Source organism: Acomys minous (assembly GCF_964271855.1).
Source record: "Acomys minous genome assembly, chromosome: 2".
Classification (NCBI taxonomy): domain Eukaryota; kingdom Metazoa; phylum Chordata; class Mammalia; order Rodentia; family Muridae; genus Acomys; species Acomys minous.
In genome coordinates, this window is record NC_140484.1 from 116,914,604 (window position 1) to 116,929,405 (window position 14,802).

A 14,802-nucleotide genomic window follows, 5' to 3' on the forward strand; every position below is an offset into this window, starting at 1 on the left:
CAAAACACCTGCACACATAGAGTAAAAATAATGAAAAGAATTACAACAACAAAAAAAAATAAAACTAAAAAAAGAATTACAGGGTTGGAGAGATGGTTCAGCGGCTAAGAGCACTTACTGCTTGCTCTTCCAGAGGTCCTGAGTTCAATTCCCAGCAACCACACGGAGACTCACAACCATCTATAATGTGATCTGATGCCCTCTTCTGGCCTGCAGGGGTACATGCAGACAGAGCATTGTATACATAATAAATAAATCTTAAAAAAAAAAAAAAGAATTACAGCAGATTGTGTGTGTGTGTGTGTGTGTGTGTGTGTGAGAAAGAGAGAGAGAGAGAGAGAGAGAGAGAGAGAGAGAGAGAGAGAGAGAGAGAGAGAGAGAGAGAGAGAGAGAGAAAGAGAGAACATGAGACCTCATGCTCTTGGCTTCATGACGGAGGATGCCCTGTGCCCAGGTGCCTCACACTCTTGCTGTCCACCATGATGGACATCTTCAAATTGTGAGCCAAAATCAACCCTTGTTCAAGCTGTTTGTCAGATAGCTGATCAAAAATAGAAAAGGAAGCCCTTAAGACCACTTTGCCTCCTCTGGTCTAGGTCAGGACATCCTAAACACTTTCTGCTTTGCACCTGAGATTTTTTTTTTAAATGATCTCATGTATGCAGGTATATAAAACAGGCATACAAATCAAGCATTTACTGGAAATAAATTAAGAAGACACTTATTTTAAAGCAATTCTTTGAGGCTGGATGGATGACTCAGCAATTAAGAGTGCTTGCGTAAAAGACAAAGAGTTTAAATTCCAGCACCCACATAAAAGCCAGCCAGTGGTCCTGCTCACACCTATAACCCCAACATTGAGGGGGCCATGGAGAGAGCAGATGTTAGAATCCTGCTTCAGTCTGCCTACCTGTGGTGTCATTGCCTACCTGCTATGGGGGCGTGGCCCTGCCTAGGGCTATATAAAAGGACAGACCCTCCTAGTGGCCTTCTCTCTCTACCCCCTATTCCTTTCCCTCTCTCTTCCTCTCTGTGTCTCTGTCTCTGTCTCTGTCTCTGTCTCTGTCTCTCTCTCTCTCTCTCTCTCTCTCTCTCTCTCTCTCTGGGGCACCCCTCCCCCTTCCTTCTATCCTATGCTCACTTAATAAACCCCATATATTCTAATATCTGCTACTTGGTACCTTATTATTTTATCATCTTATTTTTTTTTATGTTAAATCATTGCAGCAGAATCTGTGGGGTGTGCCTGGCTGCCAGCCTAGATGAAAGCTGTGAGCTCCAGGTTCTGAGAGTCACTGTACCCAAGGAACAAGGCAGAGTGACAGAGGAGGACATCTTCCTATAGTCTGGTGGCGTGCCCACCCACTCATATATGTGCACATACACCGCACACATACACTTCAAACACTCACAGACACTCACACATGTGTGTAACAATAAAATAAAGCAAAAACCAAAAAACCAACAAGGGGCTGGAGAGATGGCTCAGCAGTTAAGAGCACCAACTGTTGTTCCAGAGGACCAGGGTTCAATTCCCAGCACTGATACAGCAGCTCACAACTGTCTATAACTCCAAGATCTGACACACTCACACAGATACACATTCGGGCAAACACCAATGCACACAAAAGAAAAATAAATGTAAAAAAATAACAAAAACAATTATTTAGTACACATATAATTTTACCATTCAGGACTAAAGCAAATTTGCATAGAAATGAGATGGTTATATTTGTCGGTATAACACTACAATTGAAAAATATGCTAATTTGATACATGCTAAGGAAGGATGGTAGGGCAACATTAAAGGACTCTTTCTATACTCAAACCATTGTGTTTCTGTCAGAGCAGAAGATTTTGTGTGTAGAGTTGAAAGTACTACACTTAGCCGGGCGGTGGTGGCGCACGCCTTTAATCCCAGCACTCGGGAGGCAGAGGCAGGCGGATCGCTGTGAGTTCAAGGCCAGCCTGGTCTACAAAATGAGTCCAGGACGACAGCCAAGGCTACACAGAAAAACCTTGTCTCGAAAAACCAAAAAAAAAAAAAAAAAAAAAGAAAGAAAGAAAGTACTACACTTCATGGCATGGCGGTCTCTGGGAATGGTCTCCCGTGCGCACCCAGGTGTCTGGTGTGATGTGTTTATGTATTTAGAACTACAGTTGCAGTAAAACCCCGCTGTGCAGCATAGAGCACCCGTATCCTATTACGTGTGTGATTTTTGAATTGATTTTCAGTTTTTGTGCGGTCACAATCCTCTGGCGTTACCAACCTTCTTGTGAACGATGATACATCCTGTTAGAGGCCCAGCTGGGACCCACGTTTTAAGCAGCTTTGGTTTAGGCCTCCTCCTGCCCTGCCAGTCGACTCTAACATCTTCTTCCCTTTGTCTCCTGCTCAACCCAGATCGCCTTCAACCTCTTCAGTCCAGCCTGGGGAGCCTTCCAATCTACCAATGTGCGGACAGCACCTGCCAGGAGCCCTCGTTCATTCCGGCGAATTGCAATGATTCTAGCCGTAGTACCCCTCTGACGTCACAAGAACCTTTCCTTAGTCCTCTGGATGCAGGAAACGTAAATGAAACATGCTTATTTACGTACTTATTTATTTGTAGCCTGGGTTGGTGAGTGAAATGTGTTTGCTTGTTTTTGTTTGTTTGTAGCCCTGGCTGTCCTAGAACTTGATGTGTAGATCTGGCTGGTCTTGAACTCAAAGAAGTCAGCTTGCCTCTTCATCCTGAGCGCTGGGAGGAAAGGTGAGCGCCATCACGGGCCGCTGTGTCATCTCTTCTATCAACGGGAGTTTTTATTAAGTGTTACTCAGAGTCAGAGCAGTTACCATCTCCCTTGTCTCTGGTTTACTCCTCCCAGCAGAGGCCTGGCAGCCCTAGGAGCTGTGAATTTCAGACAGGCTGGTAGCCTCGCATTTGGTTAAGAAGAAGCATATCCTCACAGCTGTATCCTCTTCTCAAGAGTTACACTTTGCTTATCAGCTGCACTGCTTTTTAGGGTTTGTTGCTGTTTGCATTAAAGACTAGAGTTCAGATCCAAGCACCCATAGCAAAGCATGGTCCTGCTCACACCTATAACCCCAGCACTGAGGGGGCGCGAAGAGACCATGCAGAGTGAGGAACAGTGTGCCTGCCTGAGTCACCCTTCACGGAAGTCAATTTGCTTGTCCCTAGGGCTTTGGTTTGTTGTGTGGTCATTTATTCCCCTGAGGACCGCCCCCCCCCCCGACGGATTAATAACATGTGAGTGCTTTCCTCCCTAACACAAACCGCGCCACGCCACGCGCTCTCCGCCTGACCCTTGAATTGTCATGGCTTCATTCTTGCTCCCCCGTTAGAGCAATCTCTTGGCTTCTGTTCATTGCTGTGCTGCATGACGAGCAGATCATGCGACACGGTAGCCTTTAATAAATTGTGCTACTGAATTTATGAACAAATAGATGAATGAGTCAAAGTCGGGGGTCTAAGCCATAACCAAGCCAAGTAGGGCTGAATCATAGGGCAATGCAGAGGGCTGGGCGAGCAGAAGTGAAAATGAGGTGAGAGATGGAGAAACGAATTTGTAGGAGGAGCCAGTTTCTCAATCTACATCCAGGGCCCGCGTCGCATCCTAGTCTCAAACTCCAGTTCACCAACTCAGACCCCTCCCCCATGGTGTTGGGTTTGGGGGTTTTGTTTTGGTTTTTTCTAGAGCCAACCCACTCAAGAGAATAAAAGACTGCAAAAAAGAGATACCCCGCGGCTGTTCCTTCAGACCCCCCTCCCTGCCTCCGCCCTGCCTGGCCTCTCCCCCACCAGCCTGGAGTCCCCCTCCGTCGCCCAAGGCGACGTGGCCCGCGTGCCGGGACCAGGCGGAGTGAGCAGGGCGGGGCCACGTCGGTGGGGCCCCGCAGCCTCCCTGGCGCTGTCCATGGTGCCTGGGCGTCAGCCGCAAGCCCGCTAGGGCTTCCCTAGCTCACCGCTTATAGTCGGAGGAGAAGATACCGCCGCTCGCCGGGTCGTGGCCATATTCGGGCTCGCCTGGGCCTGCCGAGCCGCCCTTGTCTTCGCTGTAGGCGGGGGCGGTCGACATGGGTCTGCGCTGCGGGGTGGCTGAGCGTCCGGGCTGGGCTAGGGCTGAGGAAGGGGACTCAAGCCTGGCTCTGCAGAGCTGCGATCTGCGCGGCGGAGGCTGCGCGCGGATTCAGCAATCAGGGCCGCGCACTGAGGTTCTTAAAGGAACCGGCGCCACTCGCGAAGCGCAGGGATTGGCGTGAGCGGACAGGGGAAGGAGAGGCAGCTCCTGTCCTGTCCCAATCACTCAGAACTCCCTGGCACCCGTGCTTCCACTTTTGAAGCAACTGCAAGCATCTACAGGTCTACTAGTGAACGAGGCCGCTGGGCTGACGACTGTACAGTACAGCCTGCGGACCTCCTGCCACTCCCTCCCCCATCACCTGACCTCCAGGGGCCCGCCCACCCATGCAGTGAAGGAGAGGGTGGTGCGTGGGGGGACGCTGAAAGAAGACCATTCCCGCAGGCAGGAGTTGGAACACCGGTCTTGGACATTTAGGTATGGTGCCTTTCCAACCTCCTTTTCACACAGTCTAAAATCCCTCTGAGGGTCGCCTGGCTTCTAAACGGGAAGCGCATCAGCCTCCTGAAGAAGTGGAGTTTAAGCGCAGGCTCACCCAGGACGCCAGTATTAAGGGCATTCTGGGAGTAGAGCAGTTCCAATCGGAGAAGAAAGAATCTCTAACATAGTAATTTCGTTTGGGAAAATACTTTAATGATCTTTTCTGGAGCCTCTTCTGGCCCACTCAGGAGGGCCCAAGGTCACATTAATCCTCGGATAGGTTCACATCCATTAGCATCTAGGAGTGAAGAGAGAAAGAACCGAGTTAGCGTCAGATGTAATCGCCAGCTCTCCAGGACTCTGTGCCTCATCAAGCTTAGTTCCCAAGACCCAAGGAAGGAGGAAAGGAGAGGAAAGGAAGGAAGGAAGGAAGGAAGGAAGGAAGGAAGGAAGAATAGAAAAAAGGAAGGGGAGCCGGGCGTGGCATCGCTTTTAATCCCAGCACTCGGGAGGCAGAGGCAGGTGGATCACTGTGAGTTCGAGGCCAGGACAGCGAAGGCTACACAGAGAAACTCTGTCTCGAAAAATCAAAAATAAGTAAATAAATAGAGGGAGGGAGGGGGTAGGCCTGGATTACAGACAGCCCCCTAAACTAGGTTGATGTGTGAGTTGTATATCTTTGGGCTAGAGTTTTGGGCGTGGAGCCGAGTGGGTGGAAACTCCTGGCTAGGTGTGGAGAAACGGAAGAATTCCCAAGGGCTGAGTCTCGAGTTTGTAGACTAGGACTCCCCAAGTCTCCAAGGTCAGAATTGGAAGAGGGTGTAACTGAGAAAGGTGGGCTTAGGGTCCATAGAAGTTCTGCTGCCAGAAGACTGGTGGGGTTGGACAGCGCCTGGCTTGGAGGTTGGTCGTACTCAGTAAATATGTCTGGCCACAATATAAGAACTGGGGCTTCAGACTTGCCTACCCGGTGAGAGCTCAAAAGAGTTTCAGAGTGTGTAACCTCAACAAATAGGCACACCTATTTGTTTCTGGGGCCTTTTGGACTGCCAGAGTAAAGATGTTAAGTTTAGAGGAACCTAGGGCAAACATCTACGTTTTGCAGGTGCAGGTTGGCTAGGTGCGTTTGTTTGCCAACTCGGGGGCTGGGATGGGATACATACGGTGCTTACTGAGTCCATGCCCAACAGGTTCAGTGCAAAGTGCACGCAGTTGCTGCTAGTAGGATGGTAAGGAGGAGGATCTTTATCCATAGCTTCCCGCACGCGGTACTCCAGCACCCTAGGGTCCACGCCATTGCGGCTGCGCAGCACGCGCCAGAGCCTTCGGGAGCGCTGCAGAGCTCGGTGCCCCTGTTTGCACACCACACCTTCGCAGTAACCCAGAAGCATTTGTAGTCCGGGGTCTTTGGAGTTCCTGCCTGTGGGGATAGCAGGCCCTGAGCATATTAGAGCTAGCTCAGGTGCTACTCAGTAATCAGCCTCAGCTTTTCCTCAAAGTGAAGCCCCAACCCCTGGCTGCCCAACGCCCTCTTCCCCATCTTCAGAGACCAACACCTTCATCCCAGTTTGCATCCCAGCACAGGCGGTGAAGAGAGGCCAGATTTCTTTTGCTCACCCTCAAAGTGTATGATCTCTCCGTGGCCGCAGTAAACACCCACATGGGCCCCGCAGCACTGTGCCTTAGGGGACTGCAACTTAAACAGGAATAGGTCTCCAGGCTGAGGCTCGCCTTTTTCTAACTCCACCTCCTGGAAGTGCTGACCCATGAAGGCCTCAGAAATGAAGAACTTCAAGGTCTTGGTTGCCCCTAACAGAGTCTAAGAGAAGAAACGTTGTCACAGACGGCAGGGCGTGTGCACAGGCAAAGCTGGGTCAGTCCACTCATCCCAGATGCTAGACCGGGCTTTCCACCTGCCTCCCTGTCCTTAAAGGACTCCAGCAGCCTGGAAATCATGGGTGCACTCTGTTCTGAGCCACCCACTATGGAGACCCCATAAGTGTCCAGCAACTGAACTTCCTCCCCGCCCGCAGTGTCCACTTATCTCCCCATCCTGCCGCTCCTTTCACCCCCACTTCCCCTGCTCTGGATATCCTTCCTCATCCGTCTTCCATGTTGCTCTTCCTACAAGCAACACTGGGCTCTGGGTATCAGCTGGTACCTGGGTTGAGAAGTAGATCTGAAAAAACAGGAAAACTGCACTGAGATCTGGAACAGGGCACATCTCTCCCAAGTCCAATAACCTCAGTAGCAAACACACATTCATTGGTTCCCTGTCACAGTTCTCAAGATCAGTAGAGCATCTTTATTTTCAGGAGGAAATTGAGATATATCAAATCTTGCTAATCTGTGTCCACATGACTATCCTGTGTCCCATGTACTAAATACCATTTCTTTTATAAGGAACTGAGAGCAGGGGTCGGGGCCTCCAGTGGGGGGCGGGGGGTGTTGGGGCTGGTATGACAGGCTGTGCCTTTAATCCCAGCACTTAGGAGGCAGAGGCAGGCGGATCTCTGTGAGTTTGAGGCCAGCCTGATCTACAGAGCAAGTTCCAGGACAGCCAGGGCCACACAGAGAAACTCTGTCTCAGAAAAAAAAATATATAAACCCAAACAATCAAAAAAGGAACTGAGAAATCCAGTTTACTTTCTTGTTTTTACTGGAACATAGAATTCTTTCGCTGCCCAGGTTATGTCTAAGCTTTGGCTTGGTGGTGGGGGGAGGAGGAGAGGAGAAAGGAGAGGGAAGGTATGACCTACAGGGACACTGCTGGAGGACACGGGAGCAACAAATGACCACCACCCACGCCTCTGGGTATCTTTGTATCCTTGTGCCCTTTGGTCAGGGGTCATCCCCCTAACATCCACCAAATAGGGAAGCCACCTTACTTCCTGCTTTCCTCTCACCCCATACCCACTGGGTCAAACAAAAGTCACAGCTGTGGACGAGGGGGGACTGTCCTAGCCCCTGTTGTGACAGCTGCCGCTCTCCCTGGGAAAGAGACAAGATGAACTGAGGACTTCTGCTCCATTTACCTGGGATGTGAAGCTCATCTGAGGAGAGAAAAACCAATCATTATCCCCGGCCACTTCACCTCTGTCCCCCCTGCTCTGTGCGTTGTACGTGGCTGATCACATATCCTGTCTCCATATGGGACATCAAAAAGTTCTCTCTCTCTCTCTCTCTCTCTCTCTCTCTCTCTCTCTCTCTCTCTCTCTCTCTCTCCTTCAACTTCCTCATCTGGAAAGAAATGGAAACAATAAGGTTAAAGAGCTGGGTAGCACCTGACCACTGTGAAGCTCTGAGACCTCTTTGTGATCCATAGAAGGCCAGAGGGCAGGGTCTGTTTATCTAAGGTCTGGTTGGCTCTTGACCGTGCACTTTTGCCTGAGCACGCACATTTGGACACCAAGTGGAGAGCTGGGGAGAATACATCTCTCTCAGCTGAGAGGAGAAGAACAATGGTCCCAAAGGCTGGTGGCCTCCCTGTGACCCCTGCCACACAGATCAAAGGGAATCGCTCAACTGGAAAGCCCAGACACCCCCTCAGAGTTCCCACTGGGGGTGGGGGTGGGGTAGCCGGGAAAGCCCTCTGGCTGCTGTCAGGTGAGTCCTCGCCCCTTCAAACGGGGAATCCAGGTCCACGGCTGGTGTCCCACCCATAACGATGACAATACTTGTCGCCAAAAGCGGTACAAAGGCCCCAGTTGGCCTTCAGAACAATCTCAAGTAGATTCTACTGATGCTCACCTTTGGAAGAAGAGGGGAAGGGAGTTGATAAGGTTATATCTAAAAAGGTGTAAACCAGTATTCAAACTGAGGCCATCTGGCTTGACTAGTGGGTGGGACTGCCTCTCTCAGTGCTGGAACCTCTAGCATGGCATAGGGAACGCCACCTCCAGCCCCCACCGCCAGGAAGTATTAACTCCTGTTTTCTTCTGTCAGTGGGCCGGGCGGTGGTGGCGCATGCCTTTAATCCCAGCACTTGGGAGGCAGAGGCAGGCGGATCACTGTGAGTTCGAAGCCAGCCTGGTCTACAAAGTGAGTCTAGGACAGCCAAGGCTACACAGAGAGACCCTATCTCGAAAAACCAAAAAAAAAAAAAAAAAAAAAAAAAGAAACAGCAGTGGCAGGGATGCTCCTGTGACTGGTATTGGGGTCACTGCTCCCAGCCAGGCACCCACACCACAAAGTCAGAGTGGAGGCCCCACTTGTCTGACTGCCCCTCTGCTTGCAGAGGCTTTAGTCACAGTGAGCTCACCCCAACCTGAGCCCATAAAGCAAGCGGCTTACCTTGCAGCACCCACTTCACTCCTTGTGAGACAGTCGTCTTCTGTGGTCACAGGAAGAAAGGCCAAGCTGGCCATGAACCTGGCAGATAAAGAGACTAACCAGGAAGTCCTGGGGTCAGCTTCCGAGCACCAGTGCCCAAGCCAATCTTAGGAAGGCAGCAACATTTCTGCCATGACCTTGGGGGCGGGCAAGATGCCAGAGCCTGAGGGCTGGGGTCCAGGAAGGTGATTGGTGCTTCCTCCTGCTCTGTGCAACATCTGATACATGACGTGGTGACTGCCTGTTCTGCTCAGTACTGTTTCCTCACTCTTCATTGTGTGCCCCCCCCCCGTTCCTCTCCCCCCCCCCCCCCCCCCGCCCAGGGTACCCAGTGCTTCATCTCCCCCCTACTGTGGTACTGTGGTCAGAGAAGAAGGGCTAGCTTGCAGCCCCTATGGCCTGTTCTAGTGAATATGCCTCGCATCCTTGCCAGTGTACTTTTGCAGGTTTGGGTAGTAAGCATAAGGTCAAGGGAGCTGCTGTGTCAATTAAGAGGGAGATGAGGCTTCCTGCTGTGCGAGGTTACAGAATTGCCTCCCTTTCAGCCCTTTGGATTTTGCTCTGTGGAGTTTGAAACTCTTACTGCAAGTAGAAACATTTTGTGACTGTTACGTCTGTGGGTGAGCTGGTCTCTGTTGCTAGGAATGTCCCCCGTAATCACTGCTAATGCTCGAGCTGAAGGCTTTATCTAACAGTATGTTTGCTAATTGCACTTGTGCCTTTTATTGTTTCCTTTCCTTTCCTTTCCCCATTGACTTGCAATCTCTTTCTGTTTTTCCCTTTATTTTTTATTTTGAGACTGGGGTGAGGGTGGGTGGGGTGGGGTGGGGTGGGGTGGGGTGGGGTGGCGTGTCTCACTTGCTGCTCATGCTGGTCTCAATCCTAGGTTCAAGTGATTTTCTGGCCTCAGCCTGCTGAATATCTGAGACCTCAGATGTCCGCCTTGTGCCAGGCTTTATGTCACCGTACTTAAAATGCATTCATAATAGAATATGATTGAGTCTTCCTTTTCACTCTACATATTTAATGCAGTACTTGATACTGTTAGACTTTGGTCTACTGTTACTTATCTCTCAACACCCCACCACTCCGTGTGTGTGTGTGTGTGTGTGTGTGTGTGTGTGTGTGTGTGTGTATGTGTGTGTTCTTTTGTTCTACCTTCCTTGTCTCCTTTTGGTATATTTGAATATTCTTTTTTTTTTCAAGACAGGTTCTCTGTGTAGCCTTGGCAGTCCTGAACTAACTTTGTAGTCCAGCCTGGCCGCAAACTGACAGCGATTTGCCTGTCTCTGCCTCCTGAGTGCTGGGATTAAAGGTGTGCGACACCACCACCCGATTTATTTGAATATTCTTTAGTGATTTATTTTAAGACGGCCATGCTAACACACCCCTGCGATCCCAACACTGAAGTAGAAGGAGACGCTGATGTAGAAGGAGCAGAAAGTCTGAGATCCGCCTAGGCTGCATAGTAAGTTCTAGACCGGCCTGGGTTATGTAGCCTGTGTCATCCAGTGAGACCCTGACTCAGGTTCTGTTGTAGTCATCTGCTGGATTTAAGGCTCCTGCTTTGTCTTACGTATTAATAGTTTCTTTAGAGACTACAATGTAACTGGTTTTCAGGCTGGCCAGTTAGCAGACTTGGTTAGAGCACAGTGCCAAATAACAACCACTTTACACAAGTTACTTACAGAGCTTGTGACTGCACAATTAGTGTAGGAACATCAGTACTGTAGGGTCGGTACCACCATGCCTGCCCACTTACATACTGTTTGCCATTACACTATACACCCCACATACGCCACACACCCCACACAGCTTTAAGCCACTGTGTGTGTCCTTTATAGTTGCACGCTTGAGGGCCTAAGTGTTTCTCAGATACTGCTTCCCTTTAGGCAGATGAAATTTCTCCAGCATTTCTTGTGGAGCTGCCCACTGAGGTGAACCCTCTTAGTTTTATTTGAAGACATTGTTGTCTTTTTTCATCCTATTGGACACAGAATTGTGTTTTAGAGTTCTTTCTTTCTATTTTGTTTTGTTTTGTTTTTCAAGACAGGGTTTCTCTGGGTAGCCCTGGCTGTCCTTGACTCACTCGGTAGACCAGGCTGGCCCCGAACTCACAGACCCACTTGCCTCTGCCTCCTAAGGGCTGGGATTAAAAGCATCCAACTGGTTTTAATGTTCTTGTTTGTAGCTCTGTAGAGACGTTTTTATCCATAGTATCTGAACTCCATCCTTCGAGGTGAGAAGTCAATGGCAGTGCGCACTGGTGAGCTTTATAGCACGTGTTGCTTTTGGCTGCTTTGCAGTTTCTCCTTATCTTTGCTCTCAGTGGTTTGACTGTAATGTGTGCAGGGCTGTTATCTTCACGTTCACCTTGTCGCTGATGCAACCATTTTAATGTGAACTTTGTCTTTCACCTTCGGTTTTCATTCCTTCACATTTTCTCCTCCACTTTCTTCTTATCGAAAATTCCAATTAACATTATCACCCTAATACTATTTGATATATCATTTTATTGGGAGCCAGATATTTAACAGTAGTTTTAAATTTTGCGTTTACTTTTTCTTATAACACCCTCACTGCTAGTAAAACTCTCATTCTAAGAGTTTTAAATTTATTTTTATTTATTTATTTTTTAATATTTTATTTAATTTTTAAAATTTATGTGCGTTGGTGTTAGGGTGTCAGATCTTGGAGTTACAGACAGTTATGAGGTGCCATGTGGTTGCTGGGGATTGAACCCTGGTCCTTTGGAAGAGCAGGCGGTGCTCTTAACCACTGAGCCACCTCTTCAACCCTTAAATTTATTTTTTAATTCTAGAATTTCTTGTTGTTATTGTAGTTTTTGTTTATATGTTTTGTGTTTTGCAACAAGTCATCACTATGTACCCCTGGCCAGCATAGAACTCAATATGTAGGTCAGGCTGGCCTTAAATTGTTGTCAATCCTCTTGCTAAAAGTAAGGAGCAAGAAATATTAAAATTTGAGAAGTATACCATGTCATAATTAAAGTCATGCTCATTAGACTTACAGATTTCCCAGCAGAAATTATGAAGGCCAAGATAGAATTTAATGAAGTACTTCAAGTTCCGAAAGAAAATGATTTTCAACCAGGATTACTATACATGACATGGTTTTCCCTTTGGAAAAGAGAAGTGAAGACCTTCAAAGATAAACATAAACTTAGGACTTCATGTCATTCACCCAGCATTAATGAGGATGCTGAGGAAATTCTACACCCAGGAGAGGAAGAAACAGCAACACAAGCATAAGGACATTCTATATTTCCCCATCTTTTCTAAGATTGTAGAATTTTCTGCCTTTTTTTTTTTCCTTTGAGACAAGGTTTCCCTGTGTAGCCTTAGCTGTCCTAGACTTGCTTTGTAGACCAGGCTGGCCTCGAACTCACAGTGATCCACCTGCCTCGGCCTACCGAGTGCTAGGATTAAAGGCGAGCGCCACCACGCCCGGCTATTTTATTAAATTGATATTCTATATATAGGATCTGTAGCTCTTTTCATTCTGTTATCCTGATGGGGTAGGTATGTGCTACTTGTGCGAGTCAGTTTTCCATTACTGTATCAAAATACTTGAAGATAAGTTACTTACAAAAAGTTTACTTGAGGTTGTGTTTCAGAGATCTTGGTCCGTGGTCCACTGGCTACTTGTTGTTTGTTGTTTGGGGGCCAGTGGTGAAGCAGCACATGGTGGTGGAAGGACAGAGCAGAGCAGAGATGCTAAGAAATGGAGAGACACGGAGAGAGGCCAAGGAGAGGAGATTGCCTTCACAGATGTGTCCCCCCCACCGGGCGTGGTGGCACACACCTTTAATCCCAGCACTTGGGAGGCAGAGGCAGGCGGACCGCTGTGAGTTTGAGGCCAGCCTGGTCTACAAAGTGAGTCCAGGACAGCCAAGGCTACACAGAGAAACCCTGTCTTGAAAAACAGCCACAACAACAACAACAAAAATCTGATTTACTAAGCTTTTCATTGCAAAACTTCCGGTTGTTTTTCTTTAGATTTGGTTTGATTTGGGTTTTTTTTTTTTTTTTTTTTTTTTTGCTTTTCAAAATTCCTCTTAGCCAGCATGGTGGTGACATTCACCTTTAATCCCAGCACTCAGTGAGTAGAAAAAGGAAAAAAAGAAAAGAAAAGAAATAAAAAGGAAAAGAAAGGAAACATGACTACTCCTGGGTATGGTGGAGAGGAAAGTTTATTATAGGCATGGTGGAGAGCACAGCCAGAGGCAGGGAGCTCTGGGAGTGTCCAGAGTGGACAGGACACTGACCTGGGCCTTATGGGGAGAGGAGGAGATGAAGGGAGATGGGAGAAAGGGAAAAGCTGCAGTAGCCAGGATGCCCAAAAGTACAGAAAGAGTGGAGTAACCAAATTAGTTAGATTATATAGGGAAAGGCAGCCCAGCCAGTGGCTGGAGAGGGTAGGGGGCAGGGTATGCCAAGTAGGAGGACCGTAATAGCTAGGGGCTGAGAGCCTGCTGGGAGCACCTGGCGGCCAGATCTGCTTTGATATGTTAAATAGGCGCCTGAGCCATTTGTCCCAGGGTTGAAACCTAATACTCTGGAGGCGGAGGCCCAGGGATCTCTTGAGTTGGAGGCCAACCTGGTCTATTGAGTGAGTTCCAGGGTAGCCAAGGCTACATAGAGAAACCCTGTCTCAAAAAAAAAAATCTCTCTTTACTAATTTCTTTGCATATTTTAATTGCTTTCCCTAGTCAATTTGATTGTTTATATTTTTTCAGAGGCATTATTACACTTTTTGAAAAAAGAAACCATACAGTTGAAGACCTTATTGTTCACTTTGGTATCTCTGAAATCTGTCACCTTAAGAGTTATGAACTTAAAAAAAAAAGAGTTATGAACTTTATGAAGTTCATGTCACTTACTCTTTCATATTTATTGTGTTTTCATGTTGATATGCATCTGTTGAGATGACTGCTTTCCCATGTCCATGTGAAGGTCTTCTTAGCAAGGGGTTTCTTTCATTGGTGCCACTTGGGTTATGTCTGATCTCTCTGTGCCTTCTCTAGTTGGCGATCAGTGGATTTTAATACAACGTGCACTCTAGTGCAAGCCGCTTTCTCTGTTTGCCTTCCAAGAGTTTTGTGTGACAATTCAAGTAGGTGTGGGTAGGCAGCAGAGCACGTGTGCTATTCCTTAGTGCTCACAATGGAGTGGAGGTGGGGATTTCCCCTGACACTTTTTATTTTTTTATTTAAAGATGTATTTATTTATTATGTATACAGTGCACATCAGACCACATTACAGATGGTTGTGAGCCACCATGTGGTTGCTGAGAATTGAACTCAGGTCCTCTGAAAGAGCAGTCGGTGCTCTTAACCGCTGAGCCATCTCTCCAGCCCTCCCTGACACTTTTTATCCTGCCTCTACAACTCAAAAGCCATTCTGACACTGGGTGCTCAAAAGGTAGCGAGGGGCTCCAGTAGGGTAATTCTGTTTCGATACTGGTGCAGTTTCTAGCGTGCCCCAGGAATGGATGCAGACCCTGATCACAGATCCCCATCTTTGGCGCTCATGCCTGTTGTAGTGCAGGAACAGCCACACAAACCACTGGAGCACCCATCTCAGCGAGATACTGATGGTTTATCGAATGCCTTTTCCAAGCTGATCATGATCTGGGCCACAGAAACGACTCGGAAGCTTAACTGTGATGCCAATCTGCATATTTAGGGCAGTCTTTTTTTTTTTTTTTAATAGGAAAACCAACTGCAGAAATGGGGGTGGGTAAGACATTTTTAAGTTAATTTTGGCTAACTAGGCAAAGTATTATCAGCTAACCTTTAAGATGCTTGGTCTCAAGTGAGGCTGTGGTTAGGGTCTTCCGGAGTACAGCCAAGCGTAGAGATAACACAGAGTGCAACCAGAGTGT

General features: G+C 48.0%; 2 protein-coding genes and 1 long non-coding RNA gene across 8 annotated transcripts in view; 1 reads left to right on the forward strand and 2 right to left on the reverse strand.

Moving 5' to 3' along the window:
• AP3B2 (adaptor related protein complex 3 subunit beta 2) overlaps nt 1–4,410 on the reverse strand; it is a 36,296-nt gene extending 31,886 nt beyond the window's left edge. Inside the window, exon 1 of the mRNA XM_084773959.1 lies at nt 3,968–4,410. Coding sequence (XP_084630085.1) covers nt 3,968–4,080 — 113 coding nt within the window. The 5' untranslated portion in view covers nt 4,081–4,410. The remainder of the gene's footprint in view (nt 1–3,967) is intronic.
• A 135-nt stretch (nt 4,411–4,545) lies between these two features.
• LOC311592273 overlaps nt 4,546–14,802 on the forward strand; it is a 30,355-nt gene continuing 20,098 nt past the window's right edge. For all 6 annotated transcript variants that reach the window (XR_014777361.1, XR_014777362.1, XR_014777363.1 and 3 more), the window contains exon 1: nt 4,546–4,560. This is a non-coding gene — a long non-coding RNA (uncharacterized lncRNA). The remainder of the gene's footprint in view (nt 4,561–14,802) is intronic.
• LOC311591869 (uncharacterized protein) lies at nt 4,829–6,787 on the reverse strand (the record flags this gene model as incomplete). The annotated part of the gene is made up of 4 exons (XM_084771695.1): nt 4,829–4,861; nt 5,727–5,983; nt 6,181–6,382; nt 6,725–6,787. The coding sequence occupies 4 exons, from the start codon at nt 6,785–6,787 to the stop codon at nt 4,829–4,831; spliced, it is 555 nt and encodes a 184-aa protein (XP_084627821.1).